Here is a 16,495-nt window from a genome sequence, read left to right as displayed (position 1 = left end):
TTTGCAGCTGGAAGAGCATTTTCGCTCATTTTATTTCCTCCACCTGGTTTGCTGTTGGTTTCTGCCCGTGGTGTGCAAATGGGCCATTCAAACGCCGTAAGAGCCACCCCTGACCCCCGGGCTGACGGGCCAGCTCCTCCTGAGGGGTCAGCCCGGGCCCTGGCCGGTCGCGGGCTCCGACAAAGGAGGCTGTTGCCGCGCTCAGAACGTGCGGGCTGCCCGGCACGGGAGGCTGAGCATTTTCCTCCTCAGGAAAGAGAAACTCTCATCTTAATTAAAAATTTAATTCTGTGGTGAACTGTTTTGGATTTCCTCAGCATGAAGCTGACAAACAGCAGGTGCCCTAGAGCAAAAGGATAATTAATAGGGAGAAATTCTCAGATTATAGGGGCCTAAGGTAAAAGGAAGACGTGAGTCAAAGCAGGAAGGGAAACGACTTTATTTAGGATCTGTCCACAAAGCCTGGCCTCCTGCTGGGGTCGGACAGCGGCTCGCCCAGGCTCGCCGGGGTCAGGATCATCCGCTCGCTCGCTCGCTCGCTCATTCACTCGCTCACTCAGCCATTCACTCACTCACTCACCCACCCGCCCGCCCGCCCACTCACCTGTTCACCCGCCCGCCCGCTCACCCCGTGTTGCTGAGGTCCACGGGGCTGCTGCTGTGTGTTGTTTCTCATAAAGACTTGATCTGATCATGTTTAAGCACAGATAGGAAAGTTGTCATGGGGGAGGAAAAGGTGAAAAGCTAGGAAGCTGTGCTTCATAAGCAGCTACTCGGAGGAGGCGGAGGAGGCGGAGGAGACGGAGGAGGGAGACCGGGCCCCGGTGGGGCAGGGGGAGGCCCAGGTGCGCGGAGACGCCGCAGCCGCGAGCCCCCACCCCCGCCCGGGTGTCTCGGAGGTGGCCGGCCGCGGGAGCCGCTGCTGCCGATGGCCCGAGCACAGCCAGCCCCGCGCGTGCCCGCCAGGGCTTCCCAGCCTGCGCCCCTGTCTTCCGGAGTCTCAGCGGGCGCTCTGAGTCTAGGAAGGCCGGGGGCCCCTTCCTCCTCCCTGCGCCACGCGCCCCGGCTCGGACGCCAGCCTGCGCTCGCGCTCTGCCTGGGGCCGGCCTTGCCCTGCCAGGCCCTCCCCATGGTGCCATGAACTGGCGCGGCCCTTGTCCCCCGGTCCGACCCGGCTCCGAACTCCGGCCCGGAATCGTGATTGAGATGCACCGGAGTGTCCTCCTCTCCCCCACACTCCCAGTGCTGGTGCTGCCGGTGCGGCTCCAGGGGTGGAGGGCTTGCGATATGCGGCGCCGCCCTGCCTCGTGCACCCTTTCCTGGCCGACCCACCGCCCGGGTTCTCCGGCAAAGGGTCTTGGCCGGCGGGTCCGGGAGCTGGCGAGGCTGATGGAAGGGGACCTGGTGTCCAGGGGCCTTAGTCCCTTCTCCTCCAGCAGGAGGACTTCCGGAGTCCATTTCTGACCTTCCGGTCGAGGCGTGGCTGTGATTGCGTGTAGACCCGCCGCCGCCGGTTGTAACTCTCCATTTGCAGGTTGCTGAGGAGACTGACGTCCCTGTCCTTAACGATCATCTGTTGCTCTGTTTCAGGGGATCGTGGGCAATTTGGCCAGCGGCAAGTCAGCGCTGGTGCACCGCTACCTGACCGGCACCTACGTCCAGGAGGAATCTCCCGAAGGTAGGCTGTCCGGCGGGCAGGCGCGTGCTTAGGGGAGCTTAGTTTTGTATATTTTTCTGTAGCTTATCCTAAGTCATTACTTTGATGTATCACCTGTCAGGAAAGTAATAAAACACCAAGCAGTAGAAACCCTTAGGTGCCTTGTTGCTCCAGTAGCCGTTGCAGCCGACCGATGACTGTCCCTGTGGCGTTTGGAGCAAGAGCAGACCCTGAAATGCTCTTGCGCTGATTTCTTCCCCGACAGTTCTGACCTTGCACATGGTAACCCAGCCTTACTCCCTAGAACGGTGCCCGGCCAGTGCTCTGCTCTGGATATTGCGTTTATGCGTAATTTGCATGTCCTGTGGTTTAGTCATGGACCGGAGCCGTTCAGGCTGCCATGTGTTGGAGTACGTTTCCCCTTTATATTATAAACCTGTAAGGATCATTTTGCATGAAAATAAGATATTTCATTTGCCGTTAGGCTTTTCCTTCTTCAGATAACATCTTTTTTTTCTTTCTTTTTTTTTTGCTTTAACTAAAATATAGTAACGTTAGGAACCCATACAGCCCCCATAGAGTTCACAGGTAGCGTTTCTAAGTTATATTTTCTCTCCGTGTAACCTTTTAAAATCCAACTCTGAGACACTGAATTTCTGGTTCCTTCTTTTTCTTACTGGCTGTTCCATTCTTTGCAGATATGGACGCAGGTAACTATGCCCTTTCCTCATGGTAGCGCTTGTCTTGTTTGGAGAGAGAGGCGAGGCGCAGCTTCGTACTGTAGCGTCCCCTTCCCTCTCGTCCTGTGCTTCATCCTGTTGTGTTTCATTTTGCCTTTTTTTTTTTTAAGTTAAACATTCCACCCTGTTTTGTCCCTTAGATGTGTTTTTAGCAGTAGTCTGAGTAGCTTCCCGTGTCTCCTGTAACACCTGTTCTAGCATTTAACCCCTGCCCTGGGGACGGGAGCCCGCAGAAAAGTTGGGGGGGGGGCGGCGGCGGGCACTCTGGTCTATGCTTGGGGCTCTGCCATTAGTTTGTGGAATTTTGCAAACGGATAAAAGCCTCTCGGTGGCCACATCAGGGAGAGGCTGAGGGGACGATTTAGGGAGGTCGAAGGTGAACACGAAGGCTCGAAGGTGAGAATGGATAAGAAAACACGTGCCGTCCCGGGAAAGTGTGTGCAGGTGCTAGAGGGGCGCATGGTCTAGAGTGAGGCGGGGCGGGTGGGGGCGCAGGCGGCTTCCTGCCCTCCTCCTCGGTCTGCCCCTGCGGCACCGCTGTCCCTGTTCCCTGGGTCCAAGCCAGCGCAGCTTCGAAGTTCCCAGAGTCAGGTTTCCTGTGTGCCCCTCGGGCGCCCGTTGTGCGGGTTGATGACCCCCGCTGCTGGGGGCCTGAGAAGCAATCACCTCTTCAGGGACAGCGCCCCCCACCCCCCCAATTCTGGTCCCGCCCCGGGCTTTGTCCGGGTGCTCTGGCTTCTCTTATGGTCATTCCCCATGTCTGGCGTGGCTGGTGGGTGTGGCGTGGCTGGTGCAGGAGTCTCCGGAGGTCTCACTCAGGGAAGCCCCTCCCGCCCCCTGTTGTCTCGACTCTGCCTCTCCCCTTAGCACGGGCCTGCTTTGTCTAATCTCTTGTGAGCCTGACTGGGACGTCTTTGCAACTGGCCTTGTGTTTTGATGAGCTCGAAGGTGTTTCTGTTGAATGTTCGTTCATGAAAAATGAAAATTGTACCCCAACTACCATCTCTAATAGCCCAGGTTCTTCGGTTTTTCAAGTAACCCGCTTCGCTCCCCTGAATTTGGTGGCATCGCATGCAGCTTTCCAAATGCGTGGTTGCAAGGGTAGAAGAGCATGCGTCTGTATGTGGAAGGGCCTCCTGGGCCAGGAGGAGAATGGCCCAGGGCCGCCTGGCCACTGCCCGCTCCCCGACTGCCTCCCGGCCACGGGGCGGGAGCTGCTGGGAGCTTGGAGGGCGCCCCTGGGGCCCCGCAGCGGACGCTCGCTGGGGCCTCCCCGTGCTGCCTGGTGCCCAGAAGCCCCTGCGCCCCCTTGAGTCCCTGTTCCCCAGGGGCCGGCCACCTGTGCCTCTCTGGAGGCAGGCCGGTGGCCATGCCTTTGTCCCTCTTAACCGGACCAGGAAGCTGACTCCCACGTCCTGTCCCCGGGCGCCTGGGCGGGTCCCCAAATGGCACAGGAAGGAGCCGAAGCCGGCTGTTTCTGAAAGCTGGCGAGAGAAGCCCCGACTGCTCGCTGTCTGGACAGAGTGCGTGTTTTCCCGTGGTCGGGAGCCTGTCTCCGCGCGGCGATCCGTCGAGTGCACCGATGGCTCGGGTGCCTCACTGAGGAGCATCTTCACGGGGGTGGGACTGTCCTGCGTCCCTGCCCGGGTGTGCGTGGAGCACGGCAGCCCGGGCGCCTGGACTTTGAGTCACCTGGGAGACCTGCCTGTCTCTTGGTCTTATTACTGCCTTCTCATCTGTGCTCCTTCCTCTTATAACTGCGGGAGCGATCCTGCCTCGGGCCACACGTGGACAAGGGCTTCAAATGACAGGCCCGCTGCCGAGGGCGGCTGCAGACCCGCCCGTCCGCAGGGTGCGACGGGGCTCCCTGCCCTTCTCCTGGCGGCCCTGGTGGTTCTTTGGGTTTAATGAATGTGTGAACCCCCATTGGCGCTCCTGACCCAGGACGGGGATCTGTTGGTTGCCTGGAGGGTCACCGTGGGGAGGGCCTTCCTGTTTTTTAGAGGAGTTTTCTCTCTGTAGAAACTGCCAGGCGGCCTCTGGCCCCTCACCGGAGGGGAGTGTTTGTCAGGGCGATTCCAGCTGGAGCTCGGAGGATGCATTTGTCGTGTTTTCATTGTGTGGTTTTGGTTGGCAGTGTCTCCTGTAGCAAAGACAGCTGACTCACACAATTCAGATCATTTTTAAGATACAATTTAAATGATGATGGATTTAGATGTTATGTGTTTTTTAACTAGGGAATTAACGGTGCAGAAGTAGGTTACTCAGCAGGAAACTTGGGATTCCATGAATGTAATCCAAAGAGTAAAATTTTTGTATGGGCTTGTGTGTGTGTGTGTGTGTGTGTGTGTGTGTGTGTGTGTGTGTGTGTATGTCTTGCATGTACGCATAGCGAGTCCCAGGGCTGCCATGAGACACCACCACAGACGTGGTGGCGTAAAACAGCAGCCGTTTGTTCCCCCAGCCCGGAGGCCAGGAGTCGGAGCTCACGGTGCCGGCGGGGCTGCGTCGCCCCGGGCGCTGAGGGAGCGCCGGCCCCGTGCCTGTGTCCTCCGCGCCCGTGCGGGCTGCAGCCATGACTGGCGGCCCTGGGCTTGCACGCACCTCACTCCAGTTTCTGCCGCTGTCGCCCCATGGCCTTGTCTGCGCATCCACACTTCCTTCTTCTCGGAATGGAGGACACCAGTGGCTGGATTTAGGGCCCACCCTCCCCCAACATGACCTCATCGGCAAAGGCCCTATTTCCAAATAAGGTCGTTCCTGGTATCGGGGGTTCGCACTTGAACTTGACTTTTGGGGGATCGAGTCCAGCCCACCACAGCGTGTCTCGTGTACATATACGGTGTTTACACAGAAGTGGCTCTCACAGCTGTGGACGCTGCCCCAGTTACTTCTTGGGGGCAGGAAGAATGGGCTGCTGCCCAGGCCTTGCAGCGGCGCTCCCTGCTGGCGGTCTTGGGCTTCACCAAGACCCACTGAGTTGCACGTGTGACCTTCACCCCTCTCATGGGCATGTCACAGCGGCCAGCCCTTTCAGGAAGGGGGACCCGATGAGACTGTCCCCCCGGCCATTGGGCCCCCACTCATGGCTGCCAGTGAGAACGGGGGTGACGTTGGCCCCGGTAACTTGAGTTCCCACCTCCCTTGTGTGTTCATGTCCTTCACGTTTCCTGTGCACCTGGTCACAGACGCCCTGTGACCACCACTCAGTCTTTAACTCTCCCTTCAAAAAAGGAGGAGGAAAGAAAACCAGGCCATTCAGTTTTGCGTAGGAATAGGAAGCAAGGATCTGCCCTTGAGACACTTCCCCCCTGCAGGCCCGGGGCCTGGGTCCCTGTCCCCATGTGGGTGTGCTCCGCTGCGCCGAGCTGCTGGTTGTGTGCCAGGGCCTGCGGTGTAAAGCAGGTGCCCCGAGGCCCCCTGTGCGCCCCCCTCCCCCTGCCCTGTGTGTCCCTGCCAGGACCAGGGCCGCCAGCCTGGGAGCGGAGGTGACAGCGGGGACCCGGCGTGAGACCCGAGAAGGATGGGGACCAACTGCCTGTGCATGTGTGCGCGTGTGTGCGCGCACACCTGCAAGCACGTACACGCCTATGTGGGCACATATGCCACATGCAGCCGCTAATTATTTACAAGAGACGACAGCTTCCGGGCTCACATGCTTTGACCTGAGGAATTCTTTGGCGACTGACCCAGGCCAGGCATGGTTATCGGGGAGCCTTTCATCCACCGCGGATGGCTTCCTGAGGCCCCGGTCCGGGAGGGTGCCCAGGCAGGATCTAGGCTCGGGCTGCCGCCCGAGTGTGCCGGCCGGGGGCCCTGCCCTGCGTCTGGACGTGGCAGGGGTCCTTGCTCTGCGAGGGCCACCTGCGTGGATGGAGGGAGTGTGTGTGTGAAGATGTGGCAGGTGCCGTGGCTTGGTAACAGAAACCAAGTCACAGCATGTCCTCACCTGCATACCAAGGGGACTGGATTTGGGGGAGGGGCGTGAAGAAGGGAGGGTGGAGCCCGGTCAGGCACAGGGGCCCCAGGCGGGTGTACGTGCGTGACCTCGGAGCGCACCAGGCTGGCTGGTGAACACACCCGCTGTTGCAGCCCAGGGGCAGAGGGAGGTGCCCTCGCTCGGGGGGGCGGCCCGTGCAGGGGGGCTGTCACGGGGTCAGGGTGGCCCGGCCCCAGGGCCCCTGGCGGGTCATCGCGTCAGCGCCGGCTCCGCACGGGGACGCAACAGGCCGCAGCAGGGGAGCCCTCAGCCAGCTTCTGGACCTGGGAGCTCACTCCCGCAGTGGCGGCGACAGGCCCCCCGCCCGCCCGGTCCGGAGCAGCAGCTGCTCGTCAGTTCGGAGGACACTGGTTGCCGGCGGGTGGCGGGGGGGCGTCCAGGGCCAGGTGTCCTGGCCCACACTTGCGCTTGGCCAGGCGCCCGGCGGGGCACCGCTGCAGATGCAGGCCGCTTGCTCTCAAATGTCCCCGATGCCGCGGCTCCCTGGGCCGCGCCGGGCCAGGTTCGGCCAGAGAGGCAGCGACGGGTGCACGCGCGCCCAAGGAGGCGCCCGCGTCCTCGGGTGTTCTCGGGGACCAAAGCCCCCTCTTGGGTGGGGACAGACGCCTAGAGACAAAGCCTGCTGGACTCCTTCCGTTCACGTAGTTACACTGTTTCCATGGGAGTGTAACAGTTACGGAGTCTCCCAAGAGAAAATGGAAAATGACGATCCAACCCGCAGCCGGCGTGCGTAAGCCAGAGAAATACAGCGTCCAGGGTGAGACCGACCACCGGGCCCACAGCCACGCAGCTGCCTGCGCTCTGCTGCCCCTGAGCCAACAGGGGTCGTGGCATCTTGAAGGTTTGTAACAATACCTACGTCAACAGAAACGAAGAAGAATACGCACGCAGCGCCTAAAACCCTTACCACCTGGCCCTTTACAACAGGGTCCCCAACCCCCTGTTAGGAGCAGGTGCGCAGCGGTGAGTGAGGGAGGCTTCCTCCATACTTGCAGCCGCTCCCCGTCGCTGCCTGGCCACCTGAGCGCCGCCCCCTGTCCCATCAGCAGCCGCCCCGGTGGGGGGTGGGTGACCTCAGAGATGAGCCGGCCCCTGTCCGCCTAAGACAGGGAAGGCGCGCGGAAGCGCTGTCACACAGCTTGTGCTGATGAGAAGCGGTGGGCGTCACTAGTAGGCAAGTGTGAGTCGGGTGCAGTCCCCTCTGCTGCTGCCTCCCGTGCTGTGGGAGCCCCCGCCTGAGACGGAAACACACCGTTCGCGGGCGTCGATGTCCAGACTGCAACCGGGGGTTCCCGAACCCCCTCCCTGGAGCAGTGTGAGCAGCACAGCCGAGGGTTTGCTGCTTCAGAAGCTGTTTTGACGTGGGGGGGCAGGACGTAGTGCCCGGCCCTTGGAGCCCACGTGGGATCATGGCGGGGTGTCGGGAAAAGCCCTGACTTCACTGCGGGAGCGTGAGTGTGAGACACACGTCTTTCCTTATCTGGACACCGTGCTCCTGGTTCTCCCTGGTCCTTGAATTTGCATTTCAAAACTTCCCCCTGCGTGTGCGGCTTTCCACCTGGGGTTCCCCAGTCGCTGCTGTAACGTAGTGATTGGTAGTTCATTTTTATGCGGTACCTGTGCCGCTGAAGGAACCTGGCAGGTTGCCGGCGTGGGCCCGCCCATGCCCCCCTCCCCGTGGCTGCGCAACAGAGGTGCTGTCCCAGAAGGGAACTCAGATGCCGGCCAGCGGGGAGGCGTGGGCGACGGCCAGCCCGAGCCCCGCGGGCACCCCCCGCCACCCGGCGTGCCGGCCACGGCAGGGCGCCCGAGGCTGGGCCTGCTGCTGAGGTGCTGGGAGAAGCTCTGAGTTCTGTGGAGTGCAGCGTGTGCTTTCGGGGGCTTGGCTTTTAATTTCCAAAACCAGCTCTGCAGGGAAGCCCGCGCGTGTGGAGGCCGCGGAGCAGGTCTGGGGCCCCGGCTCCGGGCCGCGCTTCTGAGGTTCCGCAGCCAGCGAGCGACCCAGGGAACGTCTTGTCGGGAGAATGTTAGTTTACAGCAGTTTCAGTTTGTTTTGTTTTTGTAAAGGAGGAAATACTGATAAAACTTAACCAAAGTGAAATTGGGGCTGTTGCTGGGCAGTGGCGATTGGAGACCGGCCAGGCGAGCCAGCCCAGGCCCTGTCCAGAGCTCTGCGTCTCGTTTGGTCTTACAAGATACTGTTTGGGGGAGAGAGCTCTTAATAGGTTTTATGTCTTAAACTGCCTGTTTACATTTTCCTCCAACATCTTGAGGGAAATATAAGGAAATTGAATTTATTCTGTTTAACTGTTATGCCAAGATGTAAGGAAATGGAATTTAACTATTAGGCAACAAACCACTTCCTCAAACATTAGTTTGCAACTTCTTTTTGAGCAGCAACATCGTGTTTTTAAAACATGTTTTGCGTAGATCTCTGGTACACGTGGCGTTTCATTAACAGACCTTGTACTCCTTTCTGGTTGACACATTTCAGACTCATGGCTGGTGAAAGGCAACAGTGAAGCTGTTTTTATGAACACAGGGTAGGGCCTGAGAGTCTGTTGTTTTGGTTTTACATCTGCCTTTCCGTCCGGTCAATTTTGGTGTTTTTGGCTTGATGTTGAGAAAACGCGAGCCCCACAAATGGCACGTCAGCGTGCACACTGAGCCCACCCCAGCTTCAGGCTGCTTGTCCCCTGGGGGCCCCACGGCGCGGGCGCGGCGGGGCTGCAACGCTTGGGGCGAATCCGCAGCAGAAGCCCTCTCGTCCCGCACGCGTGTGCTGATGGGAACCCCCAGTCCTGCTGGGCGCTAAGTGCACAGCGACACGTCCCCAAGGTGTACCGGCCAGCCACGCACAGGTGGCAGTCATCACACGTGCGCCTGCCTGTCTCTCACGAGGAGGCGGGATGTGTCAGGGTGCTGGTCTGCACGGTTTTGCAGTTTGTGAGAAGCCAGTGCGGAGCCGCAAGTCTCCTGGCGTCCAGATGGCGCGCGCCGCTTCCCGCGAGCGCGGATGTGCCCACTGCATCCCCTGGGCCCGGGCTCTTGGGGCGTGTTGCGCAACGGCTGGTCCTGCGACTCAGTTTCCAAAACAGTTACATACGCGTAAGAAGCACTTAAATGAGCTGTTTTCAAAATTCCCGAATCCTCCAGGGACGGGCCCCTCGCACAGACAGCACTTGGGGAGCCTGTCGCTTGGTGAGCAGCCCCACCCTCGCTGGCTGGCACCCGGGGTCTGTCACCAGCGCCTGCGCCGTCTGGCTTTCACAGCGACGCGGGTCTCCGGTGTGTTGCGGAACGTCGTCTTGATCGGCAGAACCGATCTTTCTGCATTTCAGGAAAACTCCCTTGCATTTCCTCTCCGAATAGCCTTTTAGTTCTCTTTTTGGGGATTTGTTGTCGGAAGTACCATTTTATCCTTTCATTATGTTTATTTTTCTGTCTTCCTGTCAGTTAACTTCTAAATACTTTATTTCTGTCTTTTTAATCTCATTGACTGTGTTAATTTCAAGCCATTTCTCAGTGTTGGAAACTCAAGTTTTTAGCAGTGTCTCTTCTGGTCCTTTTTCACATTTTGTTTATTCCTTTTAGAATGTTTTTGGTCCTTGTTATGGGACAGAAATAGCCAGTCAACCTGGGGCTACAGAGCCTCCAAACACTAGACACCGGATGTTGTTGGCCCCTTGTCTGGCGGGGCACCACCCAGGAGAACGGGAGCTAATGTTCAAAAGCCCGAACTCCCCAATGGCGAGTAGGGGACAGATTCCACAGGACAGAGTCACAGGACACAGGGTTAGGGGTTCGGGGTTGAGCTGGAAGCTGATTGGCCGGAGGTGAGGTCAGGGGGTCGGTCGGTCCCTCCGGGTGTGGAGGGTGGCTCTGAGGTCTGTCCCCCTGTCTCTCTGTCTGCCCTCATGGGAAAGTAGCCAGGGGGTCGCTCCACCTCAGGGCTCAGGGGCTGAGACCGAATTAGGTCAAGACGTGACCTTTAGCGCACAGAGGTCCTGACCTGTGCCCTTCGGTCGGGTCCGGCTTACTGTCTCCTGCCGCTTCGGGGGTCTCGGGGGCTGCTGACAATGGGGGAGGGGCTAGGTCTCTGAGGGGAGAGGATCTCTAGAGCCAGGATTTAAAGCCAGACTGAATCAAAGTCGGAAGGGCGTCCTGGTTCCTCCTCGCTCTCGGGGTCTCCTGTGCGCCCCCCATTGGGCCCCACGCCCATCCCCAGCCCTGTTTTTCTGAATGCCTGTCCTTCGGCTGAGTTCGGGAGGAAGGCACTTGTGAGGGATTTCCTTCTGCTTTTCGGGTTTTGTTTTCCCCCTCCACCGGCTGTTTTGCCTGCTCCCTCCTGCCTCCTCCTCCCGCTTCTGCCTTTGCCCCCAGCAGTCCTGTGCCCTCCCCTCCTCCCGATCTGCCCGGACCTGCCCTGCTGAGGCGGAGGCTGGCCGCTCACGGCCTGGGACGGCTGCGCAGTGAGGCGCGCTCTCTCTCAATCCCCATCAGACGGAGGGTGTCGGGAGCCCCCACCAGCGGGTGTCCTGAGGCAGGAGCCCCCCACGGTGGGTGCACCAGAGGGAGGACAGAGACAGGCCACTGCCCACGTTCCCTCTTGCCAGCCATCAATCGCACATCTCCGTCACTTGCAAGAGAGTGCAGGGGCCAGCCCCGAGGCCGGACGCCGTCTTCCTGAATTACAGTGTAGAATGAGCCCCTCACGCCGTACCCGCCCCTCTGCCGTCTGGGACCAGCTCTTCGCCTCTCTCCGCCAACGCTACGGGGCTTGCGGCGTGGGATGAGGAGCCCCTGCCACCAGCTCTAGAATCTCCCTCTCTTTTCTTAAGGCCGCTGTTGGCGCCGTTCTTCCTGTGGCGCCATGCCCCTTCTCCTGGTGGGGCGTGCGGTTTCTTGCTTTTGGTTTTCACTTTTCGCCCCTCATTTCATTAGGAACAGAGGGAAGGAAATTCAATCCTAGCGACGCTCCAGCTACCGCCTTACCCCGGAGCTTCGGCCTGTTTCCCGATCTCCCTTCTTCCTTTACTTAGACGGGGGCTAAACCCATTCCACGGACCCCGGCCTTCACAGGAGGCGCCCCTGTCCCCGTGGCCACAGCCCGGTGTCACCGTGGAAGCCACGGCAGGCAGTGCACATCGGGCCCTGACTGTTGGCACATTTAACAATAGTTACTGAAAAAAAAAATCGATGTCAGTTTTAAAAAATTGGCAGAGGAAATAAAATCTGACTTGGTTAAACTTTGTAAACTAACATGTTACCAATAAAAATTTTTTCCCAGTGTAAAAATAACATGTGGTCCAACATTTCTTTTAAATGTCACAATACAAAACTTCTCCAAAAATCTTAATGTTAATAAGTTACTGACATCAGTGTTTTTATCAAAGCTAACGGAGTAAAATAAATTTCAAAAATTTCTGGCAGATTTGTGATTAAAATTGTTGTCTACTCTCTCGGAGAAATCAGAGTCTCAGTCTTTGCAGTGCGTCCCTCCCTCTCGCTCCGCTCGGCCAAAGCTGTTGGAAACAGCGAGACCCGGGGCTAAGTAAGGAAGAGGAGCTTTTCAGGCGACTGTTAAAGCTGTTTTCGTGGACGCAAACCTCTAAGCTGTGAGGCCGGCCTGCACCTCAGGGCAGGGTCACGGTTGATGGACAGCAATCCAGGTCAGCGGTAGAACAACGCTCCTCCCCTTTCTGCGGCAAAGGAGAGTAGTACAAATGGAGTTTCAAACACAAGACAAATTTTCATTCTTTGCTTATGCACGGGAAAGTAAAGATGAACAGCAGAAACAAAAATGGAACAAAGTGTAGGCAGGTGGATTTCTTGTTCGCCTCCTGACCGCGGGGCTGAGCTGTGGGCGCCCGAGCTGTGCGTGGAGCGAGGAGGACACGGGCCCTGCCCTCCCCAGGCCGCCCTGTGGGCGCCCGACCGTCACAGCAAGGCCACGCAGCTCACCGGTGACAGTGTGGTGTTGCGCAGACCTTGCCTGAGTAGAAACTCCGGGAAGAGAGGGCACAGGGGAGGCGTGTGGACCCGGGGGCCGCGGTTCCCCTCGGGTGGATCCTCGTGTTCCGTGCAGGAGATGGGGTGTTGGTGGCGGCCTTTGCACCCCGAGATGTCGTGAGGAACCCTGGGGGTGCCGCGGGAAGAAAGCCCTCATGAAGCACAGCACACTCCAGGGCGCGCCGTCATCGCCGCCCCCTCCGAGGCGCGCGGAGGGCCTTCCGTCCGGGTAGAAGGGAACAGACAGCGACGCCGGGCATCTGCGGTGGTGTTTACTCAGCTCCCCCTGCCCCCCGGATTAGGAAGATGAGGTTCGCTCTTTCATTCTCCCCCCTTATGCGGTCCGGCACCGCCCCACACAGACCGCCCTGTGTTTCAGAGGGCCTCTTGCGGCTCTGCCCCTCCCGTCTCCGCCTCCAGGAGCCCGGCTGCTGCGCCCGTACCCCGCGCTGCGCCTGCAACAGGCAGCCCGGGCGGGGGGCGGCGGCCGTGAGGCCTCCGGCAGCTTCGGCTGCGGGTGGGTTCTAAGGGCACCTGTAAGTCGTTCTAAAAGATGTTTAAAAAACAGAACAACTCTATTCTCCCGACGTGCTGTTCACAACACATGCGTGTGTGCATCCCTGTCCTCGTGGACACACTCAGTCTCACCTCTCGCCCATCGCGGGAAGAGATGAAGATCCTGACGCACTTCAGATGTCCAACTGCAGGCAGACGGGGGTGACCAGGGCAGGGACCCCGAAAACTCCCCTTCCGGCGGAGCAGCAGTCGAACAGACTGAACGCGAAGTTGAGTTCCATCCTCTGGGAGCATGGAGCCCAGGAGCGACGCTTTGTTCGGTCCAGCCCATTCCTCTGCCTCTTTCTCTCCAGTGACCGCACAGCATCCGTGGCAGGAATGGACTTGAGTGAAGGAGGGGCCTCCGTCACAGGACAGAGCCCTGGGGCCTCCGCAGCGGCTGGCGGCATGGCTCTGCCCGCCTCGCTCCCCGCACACCTGTAACCTGTTCGCAGGAGTGCCGAGCCAGACACCTGTCGGTGTCTCCGGTACAGAGGCTGGGGGAGACTTTCTAAAAGTAAAACTCTCCCTGCAGTCATTTAACGTATAAAACCGCTTGGCAGCCCGAGGAGGTTTCCCCGCCGCCCATGTGACACCCCCACAGCGCGGGCCGCGGGCCGCGGGCCAGGCTGCGTAGCAAGTACAAGGAGCACGGCATGGGGCGAAGCGGACCCGCAGGAAAATAACTGGGAATTAGGTCATAAAATAGACATTTAAGAAATGTACATCAAAAATGAAATGGTTTTGTCGTGTTTGGCGGCGCCTTCAAAGATTTTGGTAGAAAGGGAGCAGTTGGTGGGGCAAGACGCCGGGGCTGGATTTAAAGTGCTGGCGGGGGTGGCCGCGCCCAGCGAGGCCCAGCCTGGCGCCACGCCCTTTTCATCCTCTGGAAGTCCCTCTGTCCCCAGAGTTAGCTGCAGGATGGGAACCGGAAGTCTCTTTCCTTCCCTGGTAGGCCGTTTCCCCAGTACCGACGGCCGTGTTCTGCGGGAGCCTGCGGACCATCAGCGGTGATAGGGCTTATTGTTTACCCGCGCTTGTGTTAATCCTATTCTTTCTCACTACCTGGGTGCTTAGCCGCCTGGCTGAGTTTTATCTCCTTTCTAAACCTTCGGGATCATGGCAAATGGATGTGTTTAATTTTTGTTCCTTGATGCATGTGTCTGACACGACAGGAAGGTATCGTCTCTCAGTTCCGAAGGCCAGAAGCCCCACATCACAGGTGTTGGCCACACCAGGATCTGTGGAGAGCTGGTCAGAGCCCGGTGGCTGTGACGGTGGGTGGGGCGGGGCCGGGGGCGTTGGTCCTGTGCCGGGTGTGTCCCAGCTCATTCTGTCATGCCCACAGCCCAGCCGGGGGCGGGGGGGGGGGGGGGGGCGGGGGAGCGGGTGCTGAGATCCTTCGCTGACAAGGAGCTGGCGGTTTGGGACCGGCCGCTGGGCGCGGCGGGGGCTTGTCTGGGTCCAGGGCAGGAGGTCTGGTACGTCCCTGTCGGAAGGGTTTCCTCCTGACTCTGCGCAGACTTTGCCCTTGTTTTGGTGACAGTGCCTCAGGGGGTCAAAATGAGAGGGTGGCTGTTTTCTTTTAATACGGGAAATTTGTCTGTGGTTCTCAGTATTGAGCAAGCCGACCCCCCAAGAAAGCGAGTGTGCCTTACCTGTTGCGCCAGTGCCCAGGAAGGGGCATAGGAGTGGATGTGTGTGCCTCTGTGTGTGCGCGTGCGCTGGCCCGCCCTGGTGAGGTCCTGGAGCCTGCGGCTCGGGTGCAGGAACAGCCCAGACCCCAGACGCAGGGACAGCAGGCGCCCTCGTCGGGCCACTGGGGGAGAAGCAAAGTGGTCTCTGGGGGGCGGAGGACCTGATGGGCAGGCTCTGGGGTCGGTGCAGGGTGGGGGTCCCGCCAGCTGGCTCTCCCGCCAGCTGGCTCTCCAACACCTGGTGTTTTGAGGTTTTGATGGAGTTCTGGAAGGCAGCTGTGCAAGGAGCTAAGAGGGAGGCCAGGTACCGATGCAGTCCTCGCTCAGAAAGGAGCTCAGAATCCCCGGGAGGGGTCGCTGGGCTGGACTCGGAGCCCCGAATCCTGGAAGGCGGTCTGTCTGTGGAAATGCAGAGGGACTCCTAGTGGCAGCCACTCTCTCCTGGCAGGCTGGTCCAGGGCAGTGCTGGGAGATGGGCGTGGCCGCCCTGCCTGGGCGCCCCCACCCAAGGCCTAGGGACGGCCCCTGCCACCTCGCGTGGCTGTCCCCTCCCGCCTTGTCCAGCAGGGGTTCCCGGGGGCATCTCACTAACCCAGCTGGCCCTAACCCTCTCCGCCCGCCCGCCTGCCCGCTGCACCGCTCTGTCTCCTCGCGGAGCTGCCGTCCGTAGTTCTGTCTAACCGTGTGTGGTAGTCGGCACCCTCCCCCTCCCGTGCTCTGTGACTGCGAGACACCATCCCATGACGTTCTGTGTTCGCACCAAGAACTGGGTTTCTCTTGAGGAGAATACAGGTTCTCAGCCTCGGACTTGCCAGCCTGTCTTAGACCAGGCACCGGACAGGCACGACAAATTCGTTCGTTTTGCAAACCGAGCAACAAGACAATGACAATTCTGGTGCTCTCTGCCTCCCACCCTGTGCGTCCAAGCACCACGCCCACGTTGAAATCCCACCCTCCCAGCCAGGAGCCGCCCTGGCCTTGCGTGCGGGGCTGTGGGTTCCAACCAGAAACGAGCACGGGTTCTCTAAGGCAAACGTTGAAATCTGAGCTCAGTCCTTTCAAAGCCCAGTGGTTGCCGGAGGCAGATCCGAAACCCACTCCTAAAGGCTCAGAGTGGCCCCCAGGGCGATAGCCCAGGGTGTATTTTTCCACAAGCGAAGCCCACGTCTGTCTGCCCTCCGCTCACCCTGTCTTTCTTGCGTAACGAGATTTTTTGTGTGTGTGGCAGGTGGCAGATTCAAGAAAGAGATTGTGGTTGACGGACAGAGCTATCTGCTGCTGATTAGAGATGAAGGGGGCCCCCCAGAGGCACAGGTGAGTATTACATGCCAGCAGCTCCCCGGCCTTTTCTCCGGTTCCTGGTTAAGTTTGGAGATGTTGGAGCTGGATTTAGGAGTCGGTCCAGTGCGCTCAGCAGAAGGTGACAGAGAAACACCACCGTGAAACGCTCATCTGTGGGACGCTAATGCTGTTGTTCCTTCAGCTAAAACCCTCAAGGGAATCTCGGATTGTGCAGCTGATTGGCACTTCCCTGGTTTTAAGATGAAGGGAAGGCACAGTCTGCACCGATTTGTCAACTCAGTTGAACTGACATCTGGAAATTTCTGTATGGGGCACCCTGCCCCCCTTGCCCAACTCGGTCCCCGCTGAACCTGTGTGCAGTGTAGCATGGCTTCTGGGCAGGTTCTTTGAACGGTAGGCATCCTGGAACCAGAAAAGCGTGAGTGTGGAGAGCGTCTGTCTGCACCTCAGGATGTTACGCACGCGGTGCACGAGCTGGGCACAGGCTGTGAGCCGAGTCGGTGGGCGCCCCCCCGGGGTCCGCTCAGAGATT

At 59.3% G+C, this 16,495-nt stretch overlaps 1 protein-coding gene across 4 annotated transcripts in view; it reads left to right on the top strand.

The window, feature by feature from the left end:
- AGAP1 (ArfGAP with GTPase domain, ankyrin repeat and PH domain 1) overlaps window positions 1-16,495 on the top strand; it is a 415,191-nt gene that overhangs the window by 138,283 nt on the left and 260,413 nt on the right. For 2 of the 4 annotated variants that reach the window (XM_054571255.1, XM_054571244.1), the window contains exons 3-5: window positions 1,591-1,678; window positions 2,356-2,367; window positions 15,890-15,975. In XM_054571255.1, the coding sequence (XP_054427230.1) occupies window positions 1,591-1,678; window positions 2,356-2,367; window positions 15,890-15,975 (186 nt within the window). The remainder of the gene's footprint in view (window positions 1-1,590; window positions 1,679-2,355; window positions 2,368-15,889; window positions 15,976-16,495) is intronic. The other 2 variants (XM_054571257.1, XM_054571253.1) reach the window with 1 other exon arrangement.

Source organism: Pteronotus mesoamericanus, unplaced genomic scaffold (assembly GCF_021234165.1).
Source record: "Pteronotus mesoamericanus isolate MK-2021 breed Mesoamerican mustached bat unplaced genomic scaffold, CSHL_Meso_final contig_1018, whole genome shotgun sequence".
Lineage (NCBI taxonomy): Eukaryota > Metazoa > Chordata > Mammalia > Chiroptera > Mormoopidae > Pteronotus > Pteronotus mesoamericanus.
The sequence above is the reverse complement of the archived record's forward strand: the minus strand, read 5'-3'. Positions and strand labels throughout refer to the sequence as shown.